The following is a 21,045-nucleotide window of genomic DNA, read 5'->3' as shown; positions in this document are numbered from 1 at the left end:
TCTATTTTTAAAATTTTATCCAAGGTGGTAATAGGACAAATTTACAAAAAGGGTTATACCATATTACACATGGCAGTAGTGTTTATAATAGCAAGAAATTAGAAATAATCCAAATGTCCATCAAGAAGATAGTAGATGAATATATTGTATAGTGTACCTCTGCAGTGGCTATTGTGTAGCACTTAAAATTAGTGTAGATCTGTATTCACTAATATGTAAAGATCACAATATATAGTTTGAGAATAAAAGATTATAGTGCAGCATCCCTATAAAATTGTACTTAACTGTATATCTGTTTGGAAAAATAATCACCAAAATTTTAGCTGTGGTTAACTTCTTTGGTAGGTTTCAAGTGAATTTTACTTCTTTTTCATTTTCATATTTATTTTAATGAGCATTTATCAATCGTATGGTCAGGCTGCAATACTCATTTTCATTTTGACAGTGGTGAGGTAGGTTTAATTGGATAAAAATCATTTGCTAAGTATACTTTTGTCTCGGGAGACAAATGCATACAGAACATAACCTAACCTATTTCAATTTCAGAAGTTTTCTTGCTTTTAAGAAATCTAGGTGTTAAATTTCTTAGTTCCATTTGCATATTTGGATACTTTATTAAAATTAATAGAATTTTAAAGGTTTTGAAAGGTAACATTTAAGTAACTTTTCCTATAAAATGATAGCTGCTCGCTCTAGAAATTTTAGAAAATATAGGAACTAGAAAAAATACAACTTAACCCTTGTTTTTCACTTAACAAATACATTTTTTGTTTTTAATAGCCTTCTTCGTCTTTTTATGCCTATATGAAATCTTAAGTTTTATAAAAACTAAACCATATTGGGGGTTCTGTTTTGCAAGCCTGAATTTTTCATGTTAATAAAACCATAATGCTCTCATGCCGTTAAATACTTTCCTGAGCATTTTTAATGACTGTATAGTATTGCATTTTATACAGGGACCATAATTTAACCAAGATCTCTTCTTGTTTAATGTTGAGGTCTTTTACAATCCTTGCCATTACAAATAGCACTAAAACATTTTTCTACCTATGTATCATGCACAAATATTATTAGTATTCCTTTGAATAAAGGCCAATAATTAAAATTGCTTAGTCCAAGGACATCAGAATTTTCAGCTTTCAATACAGATTCCTCTATGGAAAGGTTATCTCAGTGTATGTTTCTAGCAGGTCAGAGGGCTCATTGCATAATATTCTTATCAGTAGCCATTATCTTTTAAAAACCTTGGCCATTTGATAGTGGAAGAATTATATTTTGTTGTGCTTACTTATGATGAAGTTCTCGATGTGAAGATGCATCATGTCAAGTAACAGCATAGTTACCTAGTAATTGGGTGGGTTTACTTTTTCTTTATATTTTTGTATGCTGTTTTAATATCCAGTCAACACCAGCAGAATAGAATTGTGCCTTAACCTTAAGAGTTTCTAATGTCTGTAACTACCTCTGGTCTGAATATATGAAGTACTATATTTTTGGTCATTTGTATCGTGTGTTTAAAAATCCGTGTTCTAGAATAAAATGCAATGCCTCATTTATGAACATCTAGTATATTTTAAATAGAGAATATGGGATCTTAAAACTTTAACATGCTTTCTTTCTTTCCGAAACAGCTTTTTAATGAAATGATACAAGAAAACGGCTATAATTTTGATAGATCATCCTCAACATTTAGCGGCATAAAAGAGCTTGCTCGACGTTTTGCATTAACTTTTGGACTCGATCAGTTGAAAACAAGAGAGGCCATTGCTATGCTACACAAGTAATCTCCAAATATTTTATTCAGCTCTCCTGTTTCTTAATCGTGAAGTTTTTTTATTTACCTCTTTTGTTTAGAATAACCAAACTCAGTTGATGCTTTATTAATTTTTTTCAAATCTGTGGCATATCTCCTTTCTTGAGAACCAGTAATAATGCTGTCTCCACTAACACACATGTTGGGACTAAAACTTCTTTTATAGAAAGTCTTTGCTTTAATTAAAACAATACAAAATCTTTGTAAATTATGTGAAGAAAAGCAACACGTACTCATCAGGTATTATAAAATCTCTTTTAACAGCTTTTATTATAATCTCACTGCTAGGTAGAAAAATTTTTGAGATTTGATGCGATTTTTCTCTTTCTGGTTCTGTTCTTTATTTTGTAATGACCTTTTCCCTTGTTTTGAGCCACAACCTTCTTTCTGTCTGCATATATTCTTTGCCTTATCAAAATTGGAAATAATCTGATTTTATTTTGGGCATGTAATTTAGTGATCAATCATACTTTCAAATATGAGTGTATCTTAGAGTTTTAACATAACCAACACATAGATAGTAATCTTTATTTCTTAATTCTGTATGAAGAGCCTAGCCTTTGGGAAAACCAAACTTTATGAAAGTTCTCTGTTTTATTTGTGTGTCTTTTACTCCTTACTTAGTTATAAAAGTGTTAAGTGTCTCCCTACAGATATTTTTATGCTCTTTAATTTAGTCCCATACCTTCCGCAACTTTAATGCACTGTCTCCTTTCATTTTGCTCTGTAAGTCTCAAATTCCTTTTTATGCCTCTTAATAATACATCGGATGATAATAGTAGGTCATATTTAGGGACCACACATGTAGTGATTAGTGATTATTTTGAGAAGGTAATATATTATTTTCTTCATGTAGTAGCCTTCTTCTTCCCGCCCCAATTTCATCTGATTGTTTTTTACACAGGTACATTTTTTATATAGTATAAGAATATAATGTTGGGTTGTTGTCTTGATTAGAGGTATTTATTATTAAGTAAGTATAGTTAAAATAGGCCCTGAGTGAAGTTTAATTTTTAAATTTACTCTTAAATGGGTCACTATGAATAGTTTTTAATGATTATTTTTAAGTTCTATATGTTATAATGGATCTCCTTTATGTCTTGAAAAATATAGAAAATGTATTGATCATTACATGAGAGAATTTGGGCTATTTTCTATTGAGAAGAAAACCGAGGAAGGAATGTAGATAAAACAAACCACATTGAAAGTAAAGGCTAGCTGTGTGTATGTGTGTACCTGAGTGTGTTTTTGTTTGTTTTAAAGTAAGAGCGACATAAAATGTATATATATTTGCTCATTCTCACACTATAGCCGTATTCTCTTTATTCCTCAGATTAAATGCATGGCAGAGGAAACATCTTAGTAGTGGAACAAAACTATAGAGAGAAATTTCCTTTCTAAGTTATCAAATTTGTATTGTAGTCTCTTAAATGTTTGTCTCTTTGTTGTTGCAGAGATGGCATAGAATTTGCTTTTAAAGAGCCTAACCCACAAGGAGAGAGCCATCCACCTTTAAATTTGGCATTTCTTGATATTCTGAGTGAATTTTCTTCTAAATTACTCCGACAAGACAAAAGAACGGTGTATGTATTTGCCAAAAATATTCTATTTAATTTTATTTTGAAATTCTTTTTTTTTTTAAAGATTTTATTTATTTATTTGACAAAGATAGAGACAGCCAGTGAGAGAGGGAACACAAGCAGGGGGAGTGGGAGAGGAAGAAGCAGGCTCATAGCGGAGGAGCCTGATGTGGGGCTCGATCCCAGAACGCCGGGATCACGCCCTGAGCCGAAGGCAGACGCTTAACCGCTGTGCCACCCAGGCGCCCCTATTTTGAAATTCTTAAAGATGAATTGCTACACTTGATTTTTCTCCTTTATGCACATACACAGATTAGAATTTAGGATTACACTAATGCACAAAAAATTTATACTTCAGAAAATTTATAAGTTAAGGATTATAACTATATCTTATGCGTAATACTCCATTTTAATTCTGTATGTTCCCCTCACAGTGTAGTTGTGGCTTTAGAGGTGTAACTTGAATGCTTTATGTATCCTCATCTGCATTCTTCACTTAGTCTAACAAAGAAGGGAACATTTAACAGATAATAATATTGGTAATTCATCCAGGAGCATCTTAGTCTATGTGCTGAGCTGTGACTACACTTGAAAGTAGGTTTCCTTTTTATCTTTTTTGCTTTAACTACTAGTCCTATCCTCAGTAGACCAGTTAAAATACTTTTCTAGTGCAGTCTCCTAAAATGGTGACTTATGTTCTAAGAGAGCCCAGCTAGTGGAATTAAATTCTCAAAATTCACTCCCCTCTTTGAGGTATAAAAGGGCAGAAGAATATGAATAACTTATAGTATATGTACCTCTTCTGAAAATCTACCAGTATTTTGCATTTAAAGACTATACATTTTACATGAAATTCTAAAGCAGACAAAACTAATCCCTGGTGTTAGAAATCACAATACTGGATACTTCTAGGGTTGGGGATATCGAATGGGAACAGGAACATAAGGTGCTTTGTAGGAATGTTCTTTATCTTGATAGATGTGTGGGTGACATGACTCCATTTATTTGCAAAATGATCCAACCGTTCTCTTACGTTCTGTGCATTTTATGCATTTTATTATATATAAATTTATTCCAATTAAGAATTACATTAACACTATTAATCAGAGAAATACAAATTAAAACAATGAAAAACCATTTCTCGCCTACCAAATTAGCCAAAATTAAGAAGTTTTGATAGTCTGAAGTATTGCCAAAGGTGTGGAGCAAGAAACTTTTATACATTGTTGGTGACTGTAAATTGTTACAAGACCACTTTGTGGAACTATTTGGCAATGTCTGCTAAAGTTTAAGATTCTCCCTATCTCATGATCCAGTAATTCTATTCATAGGTAGATACCCTAGAGAAACTCTTACATGTGTGTGCATGGAGAACCATAAAAGAATTTGACCATTGCATTGTTTGGATAGAGGAAAGCTCAAAACAACATCTATCAATTAGAACATGGGAACAATAGATTTTTATGCGATGGAATATCATAAGCAGTCAAAATGGTTAGATTTTTTCAAATTAATATAATTCTTTAATTTTATTAAACACCCAGTCATTCTTCAAATTATTGGTAGTCTCATGTAATAAATCTCTTTTATTTCTATAGTTTGTTTGATTGAATTGAGATTGAAATAAGATTCACACATCCAAATTGATTATTCTGGTTTTAAAATCTTTCAAAACTTTGTCCAGCTTTATTGTGGTATAATTGACAAATAAAATTGTAACATATTTGAAGTGTACACATGATGATTTCATATATGTATATATTGTGAGAGGATCCCCCTGATCAAGTTAATTAACACATCCAAAACCTCACATATTTACTGTGTTTTTTTGAGAACACTTAAGTTCTCTTTTAGCAAATTTCAGTTATACAGTGTTACAATAATACAGCATCATCAATTATAATCATGTTATATCCTCAGATCTCATTCATCTTTAAAATTTTTTCCTAACTTTATTTTAAGGTGTACAGCATGTTGATTTGATGTACATATATATTGGAAAATGATTAACACCATAACATTAGCTGATGACTCTCCTCCAAAAATGGTTAGATTTTTAAAACATAATGTTGAGTACAAAAAGCAAAGTATAAAACTGTTCTATAATGTTTACAGACAAATATATATTAAAAGTATATTATGATTTCACTCATGGAATTTAAGAAACAAAACAAACAAACATGGGGAAAAAAGAGAGGCAAACCAAGAAACAGACTCTTAACTGTGGAGAACAAACTAATTGTTACTTGAGGGGAGGTGGGTGAGGGGATGGGTTAAATAGGTGATGGGTCCTAAGAAGGGCACTTGTGATGAGCCCTGGGTGTTGTATGGAATCGTTGAATCCCTAAATTCTAAACCTGAAACCATTGTTATACTGTATGTTAACTAACTGGAATTTAAATCAAAACTTGAGAAAAAACATATATATTAAAAATATAAAAGTATGTGTGGGGATACAAGTTCAGGTTAGTGGTAGCCTTTGTGGCAGGGAAGAAGGCAAAGGGAAATAACGTCAGGGAGGGCTCCCTATCTGGAATGTTCAGTTAAGGTATGTGGTAGATACATATTTGGTTTTTTTTAAAGATTTTATTTATCTGAGAGAGAGAGAGTGAGCCAGAGCGAGAGAGAGAGAGCATGAGAGGGGGGAGGGTCAGAGGAAGAAGCAGGCTCCCCGCTGAGTGGGGAAGCCTTATGTGGGACTTGATCCTGTATAGCTGAAATATAATTAAGAAATGCTAACACCAAGCAGTATCTTTGTAACTGATTCCTCTCATCCTTTCTCTTTAATGGTGTTCAAAACTGGTGATTTTAAATCGATTAGACTTAGTCATTATTATGACAGCAGATGATTTGGGTTGCACTTTTTATGGTTAGTTGACAAAAATTGTGTTCATGTATTTGAAGGATAATTTAGACAGTAAAACACTAAACTCTTAGTGTCAAAAGCCTGGGATTTGAATCATGGTTATATTGCTTTCTCATTCTTACCTTTTGCTTCCTCATCTGTCAAACGAGGAGAGTATCTCCCTCACAGGATTGTAAGAATAAAGTTAAAGATCCCAAGAGAAAAACGCCTAACACATAAGTAGTCACACAAATGTTAGTTGAACTTTGATTGCTGTATTACATTTAAGCCATAGAATCCTTGTGATGCTTGCATCCAAGGGTAAATGTATGACTTCCATCAGGCTGAAACTTTTTTGCAGATAGGAGCCATATCTTATTCATTTTTGTACCAATCCCCAGTGCTGGGGACATAGTGACATAGTGGATGCTCTACAAATGCTAAGCTGAAATGCTCTGGATTATTTCATTTAATGAAGAGTCTTGACAGAAACAAAATTGCTTGTCCGTGTACTGATGAAGCTAAGATTGAATTGTGAAGTAATGGGCCCATGCTTATACAGCTAGGGGTTGATGGAACTGGTACCAGAACCCCAACTGCATGATTTTAAATCCAGTCCTCTTTCCAGAAATATGACTTGGGTTTGTTCTTCTAGCAGAAGACCTGTAAAGTTCGGATAGAACAGAGACATACTAGGAAAGAAAACACTAACATCCTTCAGTTGTTGCTATATGCTTTGAGGAAATGTTTGTTTTATTTTATTCTAATTTATTTTTTGTTTAATTCTAATAAAATTGAGTGTTCCTTATGGTATGTGAGCATTAAGATTATTAGGAATAAATAAAAAGGGAATAAAAGCTATGGCAGTTTTATGTATCAAAGCTAATGGTTTCTGCTTCTTTTTAAGGTATGTTTACTTGGAAAAGTTCATGACCTTTCAGATGTCACTCCGAAGAGAAGATGTGTGGCTTCCTCTGATGTCTTACCGAAATTCTTTGCTAGCTGGTGGTGACGATGATACCATGTCAGTCATTAGTGGAATCAGCAGTCGGGGGTCAACTGTGCGGAGTAAAAAATCAAAACCATCTACAGGAAAACGGAAAGTAGTTGAAGGCATGCAACTTGCACTCAGTAAGAACATAGTTCATTCTCTTTATACTTACCCCTTATGTTTACCAACTGAATTGTCATTAGGTTCACCTTAGTTTTAAATTTGAGATATGTGTTGTTAATATCTTGCGAAGTGTGTCTAGTTATGTGTAAGTTTAGTGTTTTCAGCATTTTATATACATAAACTCAGTTCTCATAACTTCAGGAACATCCTCATTTTTCAAATGAGAAAACCAACACAGAGAGGTTAAGTAATTTATATAAGGTCACATAGCTATTCAGTGGCCAGGCAGTCTCACTCTGGAACCTCTGCTTTTTTTAATCACTATGGTATACGGTACATGCTTGGGGATATGGACTTAGCGTTATAGAGCTAATTGTTACTTAAGAGATCAGATTATCTAGTTTAAGTGTGGAGCAACAGATTCAGGGAGATTCTGACTTTTGAATTTCTGTGAAGAGGTGATTTATCATGAAGAACTTGATAAAGATTTCTGTCTGTAATCCTAGAAGTAGGAATGCATTATGACGTTTGAATCTCTTGAACTCCTAGCACTGTAGGGTTGGTTCATAATGGGCCTGAGGATTTTTTCACTCTCCTTTGGAACCTTTAAACAAATTAGCATAGTTGCCAAAATTTGTTCCAGTTATTGCTGAATAACAGACTACCCCAAAACTTAGGACATACCAGGGACATGATGTCTTATACCTCAGCTAGGAAGACTCAAAGGCTGGTGACGAATCCTTTGGAGGCACCTTTACTTATCTGGTGCTAGCTATCACCTTGGGCTTTAGGTGGATTGTCTGCCAGAACACCTACATTTGACCTTTCCATCTGGCTTTTGGCTTTCTTACAGAATGTGACTGGGCTCCAAGAGCAAGTGTCTGAAGAGACAGGAAGTAGAAGCTGCCAGGTTTTTAAGGCCAGAAACTGGCATAGCATAATTTCTACCATATTCTCTTGACCAAGCAATCAGGGCCCAGCTTCAGGGGGATGGGACATAATCCTCCACCTCTTAATGTGAGGAGTGTCAGAGATTTGGGAGCCATATTTTCTAATTGTCAAATAATTCTTCAGCCATCATCAGGTATCTAGTGTTCAGTACTTGATTGTCCCACGGATTAATGGTTGTATCTTTTGTCCAGTAATATAAACACATAAACTTAGAACTGGTACAACCTTAGATTTATGTCGAAAAGTTATCTGATTAAAAATGATGTCCTGCACATCACTGTAGGTTTTTCTCATCTGAACAAATAGTTAATTGTTACAGATTTATGCTGGGCCATCAAATTTCTCCTTTTCCTTAGACTAGATGGAGAACAAATGAATTGTTATTTATATAACATCTTGAAGATAGATTATCAAACCAGATAGTTCAACTTTTACAGAAAGAGTCCATGCTCTGTTTAGGTTTTTGGAAAAAGCCATAGAAATTGGGGTGTTAGTAAGTTAGAAGAAGAATGACTGCTGATAGATTGGCCAGATCACAGCAATTTTGAAGGCTGAATTGGAGCCTAAACATAGTAGAACTTAAGGGCTGATGTAATTATATTGCAGATTGTGAAATTTATGTCTAATCTATCTGTTACTAGGGCATTAGCTGCTAGTACATTTTCCTTTCCACTCTTTTCTTAAAAACACATCTGTATGCACATGTGTAATCTTCTAATAAAATAGTTCTCCTGCAAACTCGTATTCCATCAGTCATCAAGTGCTATCAATTTCACCTCCCAAATCAGTGGTTTTAAAAAAATTACTGTGAATTCAGTAACACTTGCATGTGAATTTGTCTTTTATTAATCATGGCGGCATCTACAGATTTGAAAATAAATAGCTTTTGCAGGTGTGAATCTGGTGTTTTTGGTCCAGTGCTTATATGGATTTGTGCTCCCCTTGGAGTTGGTGAGCATCCTATAAACTAGGAATCATTCTTCCATTGTATCCATTCCTTTTCCCACCTCTAACTCACCTGGGCTTTACAGTTAGCCTCCTAACTGGCCTGTTTGCTCACTAGTCTTCATGTTCTTAAGTCCACCTTCCACACTGCCACCACATATTTTGACTAAAACATGTAACTTCCACATTGCTTCCCTTCCATAAAACCTTCGGCAGTAGTTCCTGCCACCTTAGCACAGCTTATAAGACTTTCCGTAAATTGATTCCTGCCTCTTTATTCAGCCTTACCTTGTGCCACTTACCCTAGGAGTATCAAACTCTTAGTTTGAACCATATGAAATTGCCATTTTTGCAGGTCAAAAACTTGCTGAATATCAGCAGATTAATATGGTTCAGTCATTTTGGTTTCGTGCCTCAGTGTTTTTGCTTATGTTCTTCCCCCTGCCTGGAAAATGTCACGGTTTACACAGTATCTACTCTAATTAGAAGTCACTTTTGGGTAATTGGCTCTGATCCTTTTCATTGCTCCCATTCCACCTGTGCAGCCCTCTCTTGTAGCACTAGCACACTGTGTTGTCATTGCCTGTGTTTTCTTTGTCCCAAGGTCAGGGATTGCACCTTACATACCTTGGTATCCTCGTTTCAAGCACTAGCATGTGAAAAGCAACCAGATGTTTGTTGACCTGAACAGGTTTTAGTAGACATTTGGTTAGTCAAAATTAGTGACTGAACTTTATTGCTACTAATTTTCTCTTTTAGCTGAAGAAAGCAGTAGTAGCGACAGTATGTGGTTAAGCAGAGAGCAAACACTGCACACCCCAGTTATGATGCAGACACCACAACTCACCTCAACGATTATGAGAGAGCCCAAAAGATTACGACCTGAGGATAGCTTCATGAATGTCTATCCAATGCAGACTGAACATCATCAAACTCCTCTTGATTATAAGTAAGTACATTTGATAATTTTCTGTACTATAACTTTATTAATTACATAGAAAAAAGTTAAGTTAAAAGAAGAATAAAATTCTCCTTGAAGCACGCAGGTAACATGGATGTTAGCTCAAAGACAACACGAGGAAGCAAGGCAACAGCAGGAGAGAGCAGCAATGAGCTATGTTAAACTGCGAACTAATCTTCAGCATGCCATGTAAGTGAGAGTGCCTTATTGTCTGAGTCTAGGAAGTTCACTAATTCATTTTAACATATTTTAATGTGTGCCTTGCCTAAAAATTTCAGCAGACTCTCTAGAGTAAGCTGAAATAACCAAGGAACTAAAATTTGGTCTTTCCAACAGAAGAAAACTTTCAAAGTCAAATATTCACTAGTTAGCTAAAGGACCAATCTTAGGTTGATCTGTTGGAAAAGTTTAAATTTGAATCCTTCTTTATTTTGGTACACAGAATTATAGCTAAAAGTCCAGTTTTGTTACATCTTAATTGATTCCCCAGCTTAGTTCAGGCCCTCATCCCTCATCTGAACCATTGTATTAGCTTTCTAACTTGTTTTCTTCCCTCAAATCTCCCATTTATCCTCTCACCAAACTCCTCCCCTCACTCCCCACCACCACTCCATCATTCACACTGCCATCAAAAATGACTATTGTAGAATAAAAATCTGGTCATGTAACTCTTTGACTTAAACCTTCCCATGGCTCCCCATTGCCTATAGGATAAAGTCCAAACTCCTTAGTTCATGGCATGCAAGATCTTTCAAAATATGGCCCCTGCCTATATTTTAGTATCCTATCCCCCATTCCTTGGCAGCTGGTGAAATCATTGTAAAAGAATAAGCTCAGGTGTCATCTTAAGTGAAGCTGTGGTGATGTATGCTCCCGTTAACACTATGTATATTTGTATTTCTTACAGCACTTACCACATTGTATTGTAATTATTTGTTTATGAATTTGTCCCTTTCTCTAGACTGTGAGCTCCTCAAGGGCAGGGACCACTTTCATTGCCTGTTGGTGCTTGGCACATAAAAAGTGCTAAGTTAAATGTTCATTGAATGAATAAATGTCCAATGCAAAAAATTGTAGTTTAAGTTTTAAATACTTTGTTTTTTACTGGAATCTGTATGAGACTTTTATGAATCTTTATTAGCTTTGGCTGTAGAAGAGATGGCAGAAAAGCAGTCTTTAGATGATTGGTATAAAAAAGGGAACATATGATTCTGATTATTTAAGTTTTGGGTTTGAAAGCTTTGTATTTGTAACATAATGTGGCATATGTTTTAATGTTGGGAGATAGTAATTGTTACCTTTTTAAAATTTATGTTTCATTTTGTTGGTTTTTAAATGATGAGAATTTCACCTGTTTTTCTTAAGAAATGATCATTTACCACATGCGTGGTAACCTATTAAAATTTGCTCTAGTTATTTCTATACTGGTCTTATGAATCTCTACAGATAAAGTATACTCTATTACATGTATAGATTCTGATCCTAACTTGTCTGATATGGTCATCATCTATACTATGACTTGATTCTGCCTCTTGTTCTCTGTTTCTGTGACTACATTCCCTGTGATATATCCTTATTTCATGCTGAATTCAACAAGCTAATTTCTTAGCATCCAACCAACCAGTCACCAGTTCAACAATTCTACCATACAGTCATTTGGTCCTTACCTCACCCCTGAAAATTTTCCGCGAGTCCCTAAGATCTTCCATAACATCTCACTACTCAGTACCATTTATCATTATTCTTTTGTTTGTAGATTTTTTAATTCCCATTAGAGATAAACTTCCCCAGGTGACTATAAAAGATTATCCCATTTAAATGATCATTACCATAAGATTCGTTTGGTTGTTTGTGCCCTAAGTGGTCTGTTGCCTGACACTTTAAAATATTTTTGTTTTATAATGATTTTTCTGTAATGGTATCTGCTGTATAACTGAAAATATTTCCAAGTTATCTCTTTGTATTTTTATAGTTTATATTACACATATCTTCTACTCCGAATGAGATGCAGGATGGATTTCAGGTTTTCTGTAACATGGTCCACAAAGCACATACACTTCCTTCATAGTTGCCTCTACCAAATATACTGTCCAGAACTCTTAGAAAATGTCAACATATTTGTCCAGGTAGCCTGGATTAAACATCATGTTTTGCTGTCTTTATATTATTTTTTTAAAACTCAACATAGTGATGTGTAAATTGTAAGTAAAATAATTTATTTTGGTAGTGGTGGGAATCGTTAAATGAGTGAGAAAAGAAGGCAATATTGGCCAAACTGGGCAACTAGTTACCTTTGATTTCACTATTATGTTGATTCCTTCATGCTGATCTGGGCTAATTTGTGAATTTGAAATTTGAGTTTATGGCTTATAATTATGTGATAACAAATAGAATTTTCGGTTTTAAGTTTTTATTTTACTTTTCTACGTATGTCTTAGTTTTGAGTTTCATAGGACACAGAATCCAAGTTTTAGCATAAATGTTGCTCATTTCTTTCTGAAGCATAATTAATCTCTTCTTTCAGTAATTTTTATAGAACTTGATATATATTTCTTGTGATATTTTTCACATTTTATTACAATTAATTATCTCTGTTTTTCCATAGTAGACTGTGAGCTCCTTGAGGGCAGGAACCATGTCTTATTTATCTTTTTTTTTTTTTTTTTTTTGCTTGCATCCATAGGACATAAAAGAAGCTTGGCACATAGTAGGCACTGTGTAAATGAATGAGTGAGTGAGTGCCTGGTACAAATTAGGTACTGAGTGAATGATGGGTAAAACGAATATATATTAGTGAAAATATATGTATTCTGAAAATGTCATTTCTTTGGTCTCTGTTTTATATTTGTTTATTAATTTGTACCCTGCCTACTTTCAAAAAGGATTTGAGGTATCTTGTCTGTTCCCATGTGGGAAATTCTCATTGAACTTTTATATGGGATATCAGAACTATCAAGCTAAATGTATTGAAGTAATGTAGAATAAACAACTCCTTAGCATTTTTAGACAAGTGAACATTGGGGTTTTGACATCATTGATGACATGATCAATGCCTAATCATTTTCCCTGACCTTTAATTTCATCATTTTCCATTACACTTCAATATAGAGAGCTACATAGTTGCTGCCAATATATTAATAGTCACAGCATTGGTTCAGATCTTGACTTTATTTTATATTTCTCTAGTCGGCGTGGTACAAGCCTAATGGAAGATGATGAAGAGCCGATTGTTGAAGATGTTATGATGTCCTCAGAAGGGAGGATTGAAGATCTTAACGAAGGAATGGATTTCGACACCATGGATATAGACTTGGTAAGAAACTTAATGATTTGTCAGATTTTCATTTAAAATCCTTTGGAAATTAAGTTAGAATTCGAGGAAATACCTGGCATGAAAAGTAAGTTTTGTAAAAAGATTAAATAAAATAGTCGCCAGGTATTTTGGTATATGAAAAGGGATTGAAAGGGTATATGAAAAGGGTGAGGTTGAAGAGGATGTTAGCTTAGTTTAAGATGGTAAATTTTCAGATTAATTTAGGAACATATCAATTTAAAGAATACATTTTGCTTTCTATTATACCAGCTATCATATGCACCTTATTTTCCATTTATTTGCCATTTATTTGCCATTATCTAAACAATGCATTAGTAACTTGATACTACCCTATTATTGAGACAGATTTGCATATTAAATATCACATTCGAATAGGGCTTTATCATACATAAAATGCTGCTACATATTTCATCTTGCCACATATATCATTCAACTTTGTGAGGTAGGTTGGGAGAATTGAGGATATTGAAACTTAAGACAATTAGCCCGTCCAAGGAGACAAAACTGAGGAAAAGCTGAGACTTACTATAAGCTAGGTCTTCTGATTCTACTTCTTAGTGTACCGTGCTGTATTCTCCTTAAAAGGAAGAAATAATTAAATATGGCTTCTCTTCAGAATAGTGTAATTTGGCACCTTTAAAGGAAAAATGATTTGAGAATGGCATTTTTAAAGTAAAACAAAAATGAGTTTTCTAGTTTTCATCTTTCAGAATAATGTTCTGTGAATGATTTGCTTTTGTATTTTTATGCTTTCTGTAGTTTGAATATACAGTATTTGTAAGGTACACTTGCAATTACATATGCCATGTGAACACTTAACAGTAATTTTAATATTTTCAGCTGCTGTCTGGTTTATAGATAAAGCGATTGTCAACTCCCTTCCTTTTTTTCCCCCCTTAGCCACCATCAAAGAACAGACGAGAAAGAACAGAACTGAAACCTGATTTCTTTGATCCAGCTTCAATTATGGATGAATCAGTACGTTCAATTTAAATGTACCCCATGATTGCAAAATCAAAAGTACAGGCAATCCCTAAATTTGAGATTGAAGAGCTGGGACAGCACTTTGAGAATGGATAAAAACAATTGGGCAGGAGAAAAAGAGGCAGGCAGGGAGGAGTTCAGGAGGAGGGGAGGGGTGATTCAGTGGTGGTGACAGATTAAAAGTGCCTTTGAATCCCTGGCCAACTGGGACTTGAGTGTTAATGTTAAGGAATTTGGACTTTTCTTGTAGGCTTGAGTTACCCATTGAAAGATTTTGAATGAGGGAGTGGCATGATCAGAATTGTGTTTCAGAAAGATTTCCTTGGCATTTATGGATGGATAGGATGAATGAGAAATCATAATCATAATATGAAGACATGGTAAAAAATAGAACTTGAATGAAGGTTTGATAATAAAGAGAAGGTAGTTGAGATTACTGGTTATTATTAGGTATTGTCAGTTCTGTTTCTTAAGTACATCTCCTGTTTGTCCCCACTACCATACTGTCCCTGACAATAGCTTGGTACAGATAGTCTTCAGTTTTTACTTGGCCCATTGCAGTAGCCAGGCAGTGATGATTTTATTCATTTTGAGTTCTGCCTAGCATAATAGGCGTTTAGTTTTATTTATTAGACTGATTTCGCTGCCGCAGCACTCCTTTAAAGCTCTTTTGGAGTCATCTTTCTAAAATGCAAATCTGGTTCTCTCCCTCATTACCATTAAGAAAAAAACTTTGGATTCTCAGTGTGGTGAACAAAGACTTTTGTGTTCTTGCTCTTTTGTGACTTAACCTTGGCTTTTTCCTTCCATGTATCCTGCTCTCCAGCCATACCGAGTCTTATAGTTCTTCTCAGACACACTAAACTCTTTCATGACACTATCACTTTGTATAAGCTTTTCTCTCTGCCAGAATTGTCTCTTTCCTTTTCCTCCTAGTGAATCCATCCTTTGATAGTTCTGACACTCCCTGTGAAGTTTTTGCTGACCCTCCAGATAGATGCTTTAGTCTTGGCTCTCATAATACGTTATGTACATTTTTATTTTGATAATTATCAGATCTGTGTAGTGAAATAGGATATTACATTTCCCTCAATAGGCTGAATGCCAGGCAGTGATGATTTTATTCATTTTGAGTTCTGCCTAGCATAATAGGTGCTTAGTTTTATTTGTCAAATAAATAAACCAGTTAAGTTCCCTTCCGTCTCACCTTTTAGTGTCTACCCGTTTGTGCTCCTTCCTCCCTAACACCTGCTACCTCGACTGACCATCAGCTGAGGCCTGCCTCCCGTGCCCCAATTTCTACTATTCTCTCCTTGCCCTTCCTCACCTCATAATCTGCTTTCAGATAGTTCTTGGAAAAATTTTGACAGACTAACTCACACCAACATATTCTATTAATAAGGCCAGTTATTTGAGTCAGAAGACACCATTTCGTAGAATAGCAGGTGTAGGAATCTTTGGATAAGCTACCCTGAGATCCTTTAAATCAGTGTTTCTCAGTCTCTGATGTGCCCATGAATCATCTGGAGATCTTATTAAAATGTAGATTCTGTGTCAGTAGGGCTGGAGTGTGGTCTGAGATTCTGCATCTAGCAAGTGCTGTGGACGCTTCAGATCTGCTCAGTAGCATAAGTGAGCTAGGCCTACTCATAAGTCTATAGTTTACATGCATATTGAAGTATATGGCTCCCTGATAATCTGGGAGTATGTATCTTCCAGTTAAAGAAAACTGTGAAGGTCATGACTGTGATGGGGAGTAAAAGAATCTCTTTAAGCAGGTATAATGAAATGCATTAATTCAACAACGTATTGAGCTGGAATTTGGTGCGAAAATGAGTTTGATGCTCTCCCTGCCCTCTAGGAGTTTGTATTCTAGTTCACCTTGACTATCTCTTTGAAATGAAAGGAGTGGAAGCTAGTATTTGAGAGATTAATGTACCTGATGCTGTGCGGGGCATGATTTAGTAGGATCCTCTCTCTTAGCAACCTTGTGAGAAAGATGGTAGGATCTCACTTTTACACTTAAGCACACTTGGGGCTGAAAAAGTGGTTGATTGAGTTGTTCAGTTTTACAACTCTAGTGTCAGAGTAGTAATTTGATCTGAATTCCTTTTTATTTAAAAATCTCATGCTGTCCCTGCTGTTGTACTTCCAGAGCTAAAATCAGACCTCATTTACACGAAACACCAAGAAAAGTAATTTAGAAGTTGAAATGATTAACTGTAGTCAGAATTGATAAGGGCAGTTAGAGATCTCTATTTTTTTATGGGTTCACCTAAAGTCAGGAAAACTTTAGGCATTTGTTTCCTTAGTCACTTAGTAGATTTGCAAAAAGGTGTTCTTCAGATTACTAAAATAATGAAACAGCAATGTAAATTGCGTGTATATTTTTGACAGCATTTAGAGAAAACGACAATGTAAGTGAGGCCAAAGATAGGGACCTAATAATTACTTGTTATTTATAGAGTTTTTTGGGCATTCTCCTGTGTATTGAAAATGTTATAACTAAGATGATAGTAGTTTAGCTGCTTCTACTAAAATTAGGAAAATGAACACATGCATCTATTCCTGTAGTTTTATAGTATTACCACATGATGGCAGCAGTCACATAACTGAGTGCCCAATAATCTTTAAAGGTTCCAGTATCTTGAGAACTCTTTGACCATATATATGTGTGTTTATTTACATTTATTTATATCTGTGTTTAGGTTAACATATATTTAAGTTAGTACTAGTTTATTTTAAAATATACATCAAACTTTACCTCCTGTTGTCTCAACAATAACTTAAGAAATAGAGTAACGGAAGTTTTTAAATGTAAAAATCTGTGTTTGCTTTTATACAATAGCCTACATCTGTTTTTACTCAAGCCTGTGATAAGTGAGTCATCAAGACAATAGCAAAATTGGGACTTAAATTCTTTTATACCCAGTTCTAGGTCTAGTTCTAAGTGAAATAACGCAAAACATCCCAGTATAGATGCTTTAAGTCATTACTAAATCTAAATATATCTTTTGTAGCACGATATCCACATGATTCAGAAGTGGTAGTATAAAAACTCTGAGAAGCTCAGTTCTGGGTTACATACACACATGATTGTAGTGAGTTTTATTTTTTTTATTTATTTTTTAAAAATATTTTATTTATTTATTTGACAGAGAGGGGGGAACACAGGCAGAGGGGGAGTGAGAGAGGAAGAAGCAGGCTCCCAGCAGAGGAGCCTGACATGGGGCTCGATCCCATAACGCCGGGATCACGCCCTGAGCCAAAGGCAGACGCTTAAGGACTGTGCCACCCAGGCGCCCCTTAGTGAGTTTTATATCTGGAAACAATATTGGTTTATTTAACCGTGCCAATCATCACTTTCTGCTTCTAGTGGGCCAGTATTGCCACAACACACTAAAGCTTGCTATTTATACTTTAAATATATGCTTAAGCATTTATTAATGTTAACACCAGAAACAGGTGTGTAGTTTATTAGCACAAAAAGTGTCATTGATGCCATTCTTCTATGTTGATTCTCATATTAGAATTATCTGTAGTATAAACTTGGTAAAAGAAGGGTTTAGTCTAATGGAACTAATTTTATGTTCTAGTAGAAGAATCTACTTACAACCTAGTCTGTACAAAAACAGAAAAAAAACTGTTCACGTGATTTCTAGTTAGGCACTCTGAAAAGTTTATCTTCATGCCACACTCTACACTAAGAGTTACCAGCTAAGAGTTTATCCTTTTATTCATCATCAGACCTTTCCTTACTCAGAGTCACAGCATATCATGGCTAGAAGGGACCTTTAAACATGATCTGGCTTGTTTGGGGGAAATATTTCCTAAGCATCCAGTCTCTGACTCTAACCATTAAGGGAGAACCCTGAACTTTATTAGAGGGTGGGGGAGAACAAGGCGTCAGTAGCGGTTTCCTGGTCTGAATATACTCACTTCCTTCGGATCAGAACAATTCCTGAGTTTTGTGACTTGTTAAAATGAGACCTCATTTACAAATAAGAGCCCTTCACAATCCCAATCTTAGCTCATTACCTCTGGCTTTAAAATCAGTTCTACTAGCTCATCATAGTATTTTAAAATATTACTTAATTATCATAGTAAGTGCTGGAATTTTAATTGAATAGCCTAACTTTTAGTATATACAGCTAAAAGTTATGTCTTGTTTTTGTCTGATGAACAAAGGGGAGTTGATCCATTCATCATCTGCTTTTACTTTTTTAAGTCAGCGACAGGTAATTATTAGATTTTACCCTTCTTTTACCAACTGGAATGGTATAAAAAAATTATCAATGTAAGTTACTTTGCCCAGATTTCACCTTACGTAATGAATTTCTTAAAATTTATAGTTCTCTTTATTCACTAAGGCTAGATTTTCTGAATTTTCTACATGCTTGTATTGTTCTTAGATATTTTTGGTCTACATGTTTAAATGCCCTTTTATTTATTTTTTTAAATGTTTTTTTATTATATTATGTTAGTCACCATACAGTACATCCCTGGTTTCTGATGTAAAGTTCGATGATTCATTAGTTGCGTATAACACCCAGTACACCATGCAATACGTGCCCTCCTTACTACCCATCACCAGTCTATCCCATTCCCCCACCCACCTCCCCTCTGAGGCCCTCAGTTTGTTTAAGCTATACCCACTCCACAGGGAAATGACCAAGTTTGCAAGGCATTCTTAATCTCTTTCCATTGAGCCTGTGCCAGAAGTATATGTTAAGAAGTACATACATTTGTTCATTCAACAAATGTCAAGTAGCTGTGTTGAGGGCATTATCTAGGCATCAGGGGTGTGAATAAACATGTAAATGAGACATGGTCCCTGCTCTTAGTTACATTTGTGGGGTAAGTAGCATCTTGATTAGGCCTGATGTTGTTACTTCATTACATATTCATGGTAATTTTAATTTTAGAATTATATATCTGAAGGGAGGGGGATTTTTCAGTGGTTTTATTAGCATATTATTAAACTTCATGTTAACAAATATTAATATAACATTTGCAGATACATTTTACAAAGAAATGAATGACAATTTTAACAAGATTTTTTTTCTTCTCTCTCATTAGGTTCTTGGGGTGTCAATGTTTTAATACCAGTACTCAGTTAAATCTGTGGTGAAGTCATTTTCTAAGTGGAAGAGGAAGTTTTAAAATAAAGTGTGGTAGATACAGTGAAATTCTGTACAGATTTTTCTCTAAGGAGAATATGACATGCTTACGCTTACCAAGATCAAGTGCATTGAGGGGCAGTTTTGTTTGCCTGAAAAAAGTAAAGGACAAGTAAACAATTTGATGATAAGCTACAGTTTTTCTTAGAAAGTAAATATTTTATTTATGCGCTGTTAGTTGGCTTTTGAATCAATTATTTCATGCTTTTTTTAAAGAAAATATAACAATCTAAAGAGGCATTTGGTACAGACATGAATCCTCTCACATTTATTTACTGGGTGTACTAAGTAATGATGACCTCTGCTGGATTTCTGTTTACATCCAAGAAACAAAGTTAAGGATGAATTTATTCCCCTGCCCTGAAATTATAGGATAGAATTGTTTTTAGCATTCTAAATTTAAATGCTTAAAACATCAATCAACAAAGCTTTCTTTTAAATATTGTAATTGTGGAGAAAAGTAAACTTATAAGCAGAACTTTTACAATTTTTTCATCTAAAATGTATTTTAAGATATTTTTAAAATCCAAGAGCTTCTCTATACTTTTCAGAAATAATCCAGATGCAGTGAACTGCCAGAAGGTAACCAGTCTCAAACATGCTTATCCCATTATCAACCCTGAAAGTTTGCTTGTCCTTTAAGATAAAAATGTAATGTTGTGATATTCCTTCCAGTAGTGCCACTGTATTTTGTCTCCAAATAAAAGAAGCTTATTGTAGTATGTTTGCAGAAAAATTCTAAACAAAAATTATACAGCTTATTAGAGTGTGGGAATAGGGATCTAAATTTTAAATAAAATTATATATATATATAAATTGGTGCTGATTTTATAATTGCGCAGTTTGTTTAGTTTTTTCTTACTTTTAAATTCCAACTTAAAATTATGAGGTTTCAGAAATATATTGAAAGTTTAACAATGTTTAAAAATAGAAAAGCATGAGTGTTCATGCTTTAAAATGATTTTTAAATTTGTATTTTATATTGTTTTATCTATCTGTCTTTGCAAGCAGTCTTCAGGTTAAAGATACTTCTAACAGGTTACAGTACATTTCCTCTGTATGTAAATTAGATGGGATAATAGAATTCATAACCCATAATATTCTTTGAAAGCTAAGCTTTAAACTTCATTTTATGTCCTTTCACAAATAAATTAGTTTAAAACAGAAAGTGGCTACTTGCCATTTTGACATCAACTCATTTTGCGAGGCTTAGGCAGCTAGACATCGTTTAAAACAAAATATTAACTTATATTACATGTATATCTATCTTTTGTCAGTCGTCTCTCAGTTCTTGAGGTATATTATTTTAATCATTCCATGCCTTAATATGCTTGCAAT

At 34.4% G+C, this 21,045-nt stretch overlaps 1 protein-coding gene across 5 annotated transcripts in view; it reads left to right on the top strand.

Moving 5' to 3' along the window:
- Nucleotides 1-21,028, top strand: part of STAG2 (stromal antigen 2) — a 132,013-nt gene extending 110,985 nt beyond the window's left edge. For 4 of the 5 annotated variants that reach the window (XM_040628264.1, XM_040628276.1, XM_040628271.1 and 1 more), the window contains exons 27-34: nucleotides 1,632-1,780; nucleotides 3,268-3,396; nucleotides 7,146-7,369; nucleotides 10,008-10,197; nucleotides 10,288-10,398; nucleotides 13,396-13,522; nucleotides 14,444-14,521; nucleotides 19,607-21,028. In XM_040628264.1, the coding sequence (XP_040484198.1) occupies nucleotides 1,632-1,780; nucleotides 3,268-3,396; nucleotides 7,146-7,369; nucleotides 10,008-10,197; nucleotides 10,288-10,398; nucleotides 13,396-13,522; nucleotides 14,444-14,521; nucleotides 19,607-19,630 (1,032 nt within the window). In that variant the 3' untranslated portion in view covers nucleotides 19,631-21,028. The remainder of the gene's footprint in view (nucleotides 1-1,631; nucleotides 1,781-3,267; nucleotides 3,397-7,145; nucleotides 7,370-10,007; nucleotides 10,198-10,287; nucleotides 10,399-13,395; nucleotides 13,523-14,443; nucleotides 14,522-19,606) is intronic. The other variant, XM_040628287.1, reaches the window with a different exon arrangement.
- The last annotated feature ends 17 nt before the right edge of the window (nucleotides 21,029-21,045 follow it).

The sequence above is a fragment of the Ursus maritimus genome (assembly GCF_017311325.1).
Source record: "Ursus maritimus isolate PB19 chromosome X unlocalized genomic scaffold, ASM1731132v1 scaffold_X1, whole genome shotgun sequence".
Lineage (NCBI taxonomy): Eukaryota > Metazoa > Chordata > Mammalia > Carnivora > Ursidae > Ursus > Ursus maritimus.
The sequence above is the reverse complement of the archived record's forward strand: the minus strand, read 5'-3'. Positions and strand labels throughout refer to the sequence as shown.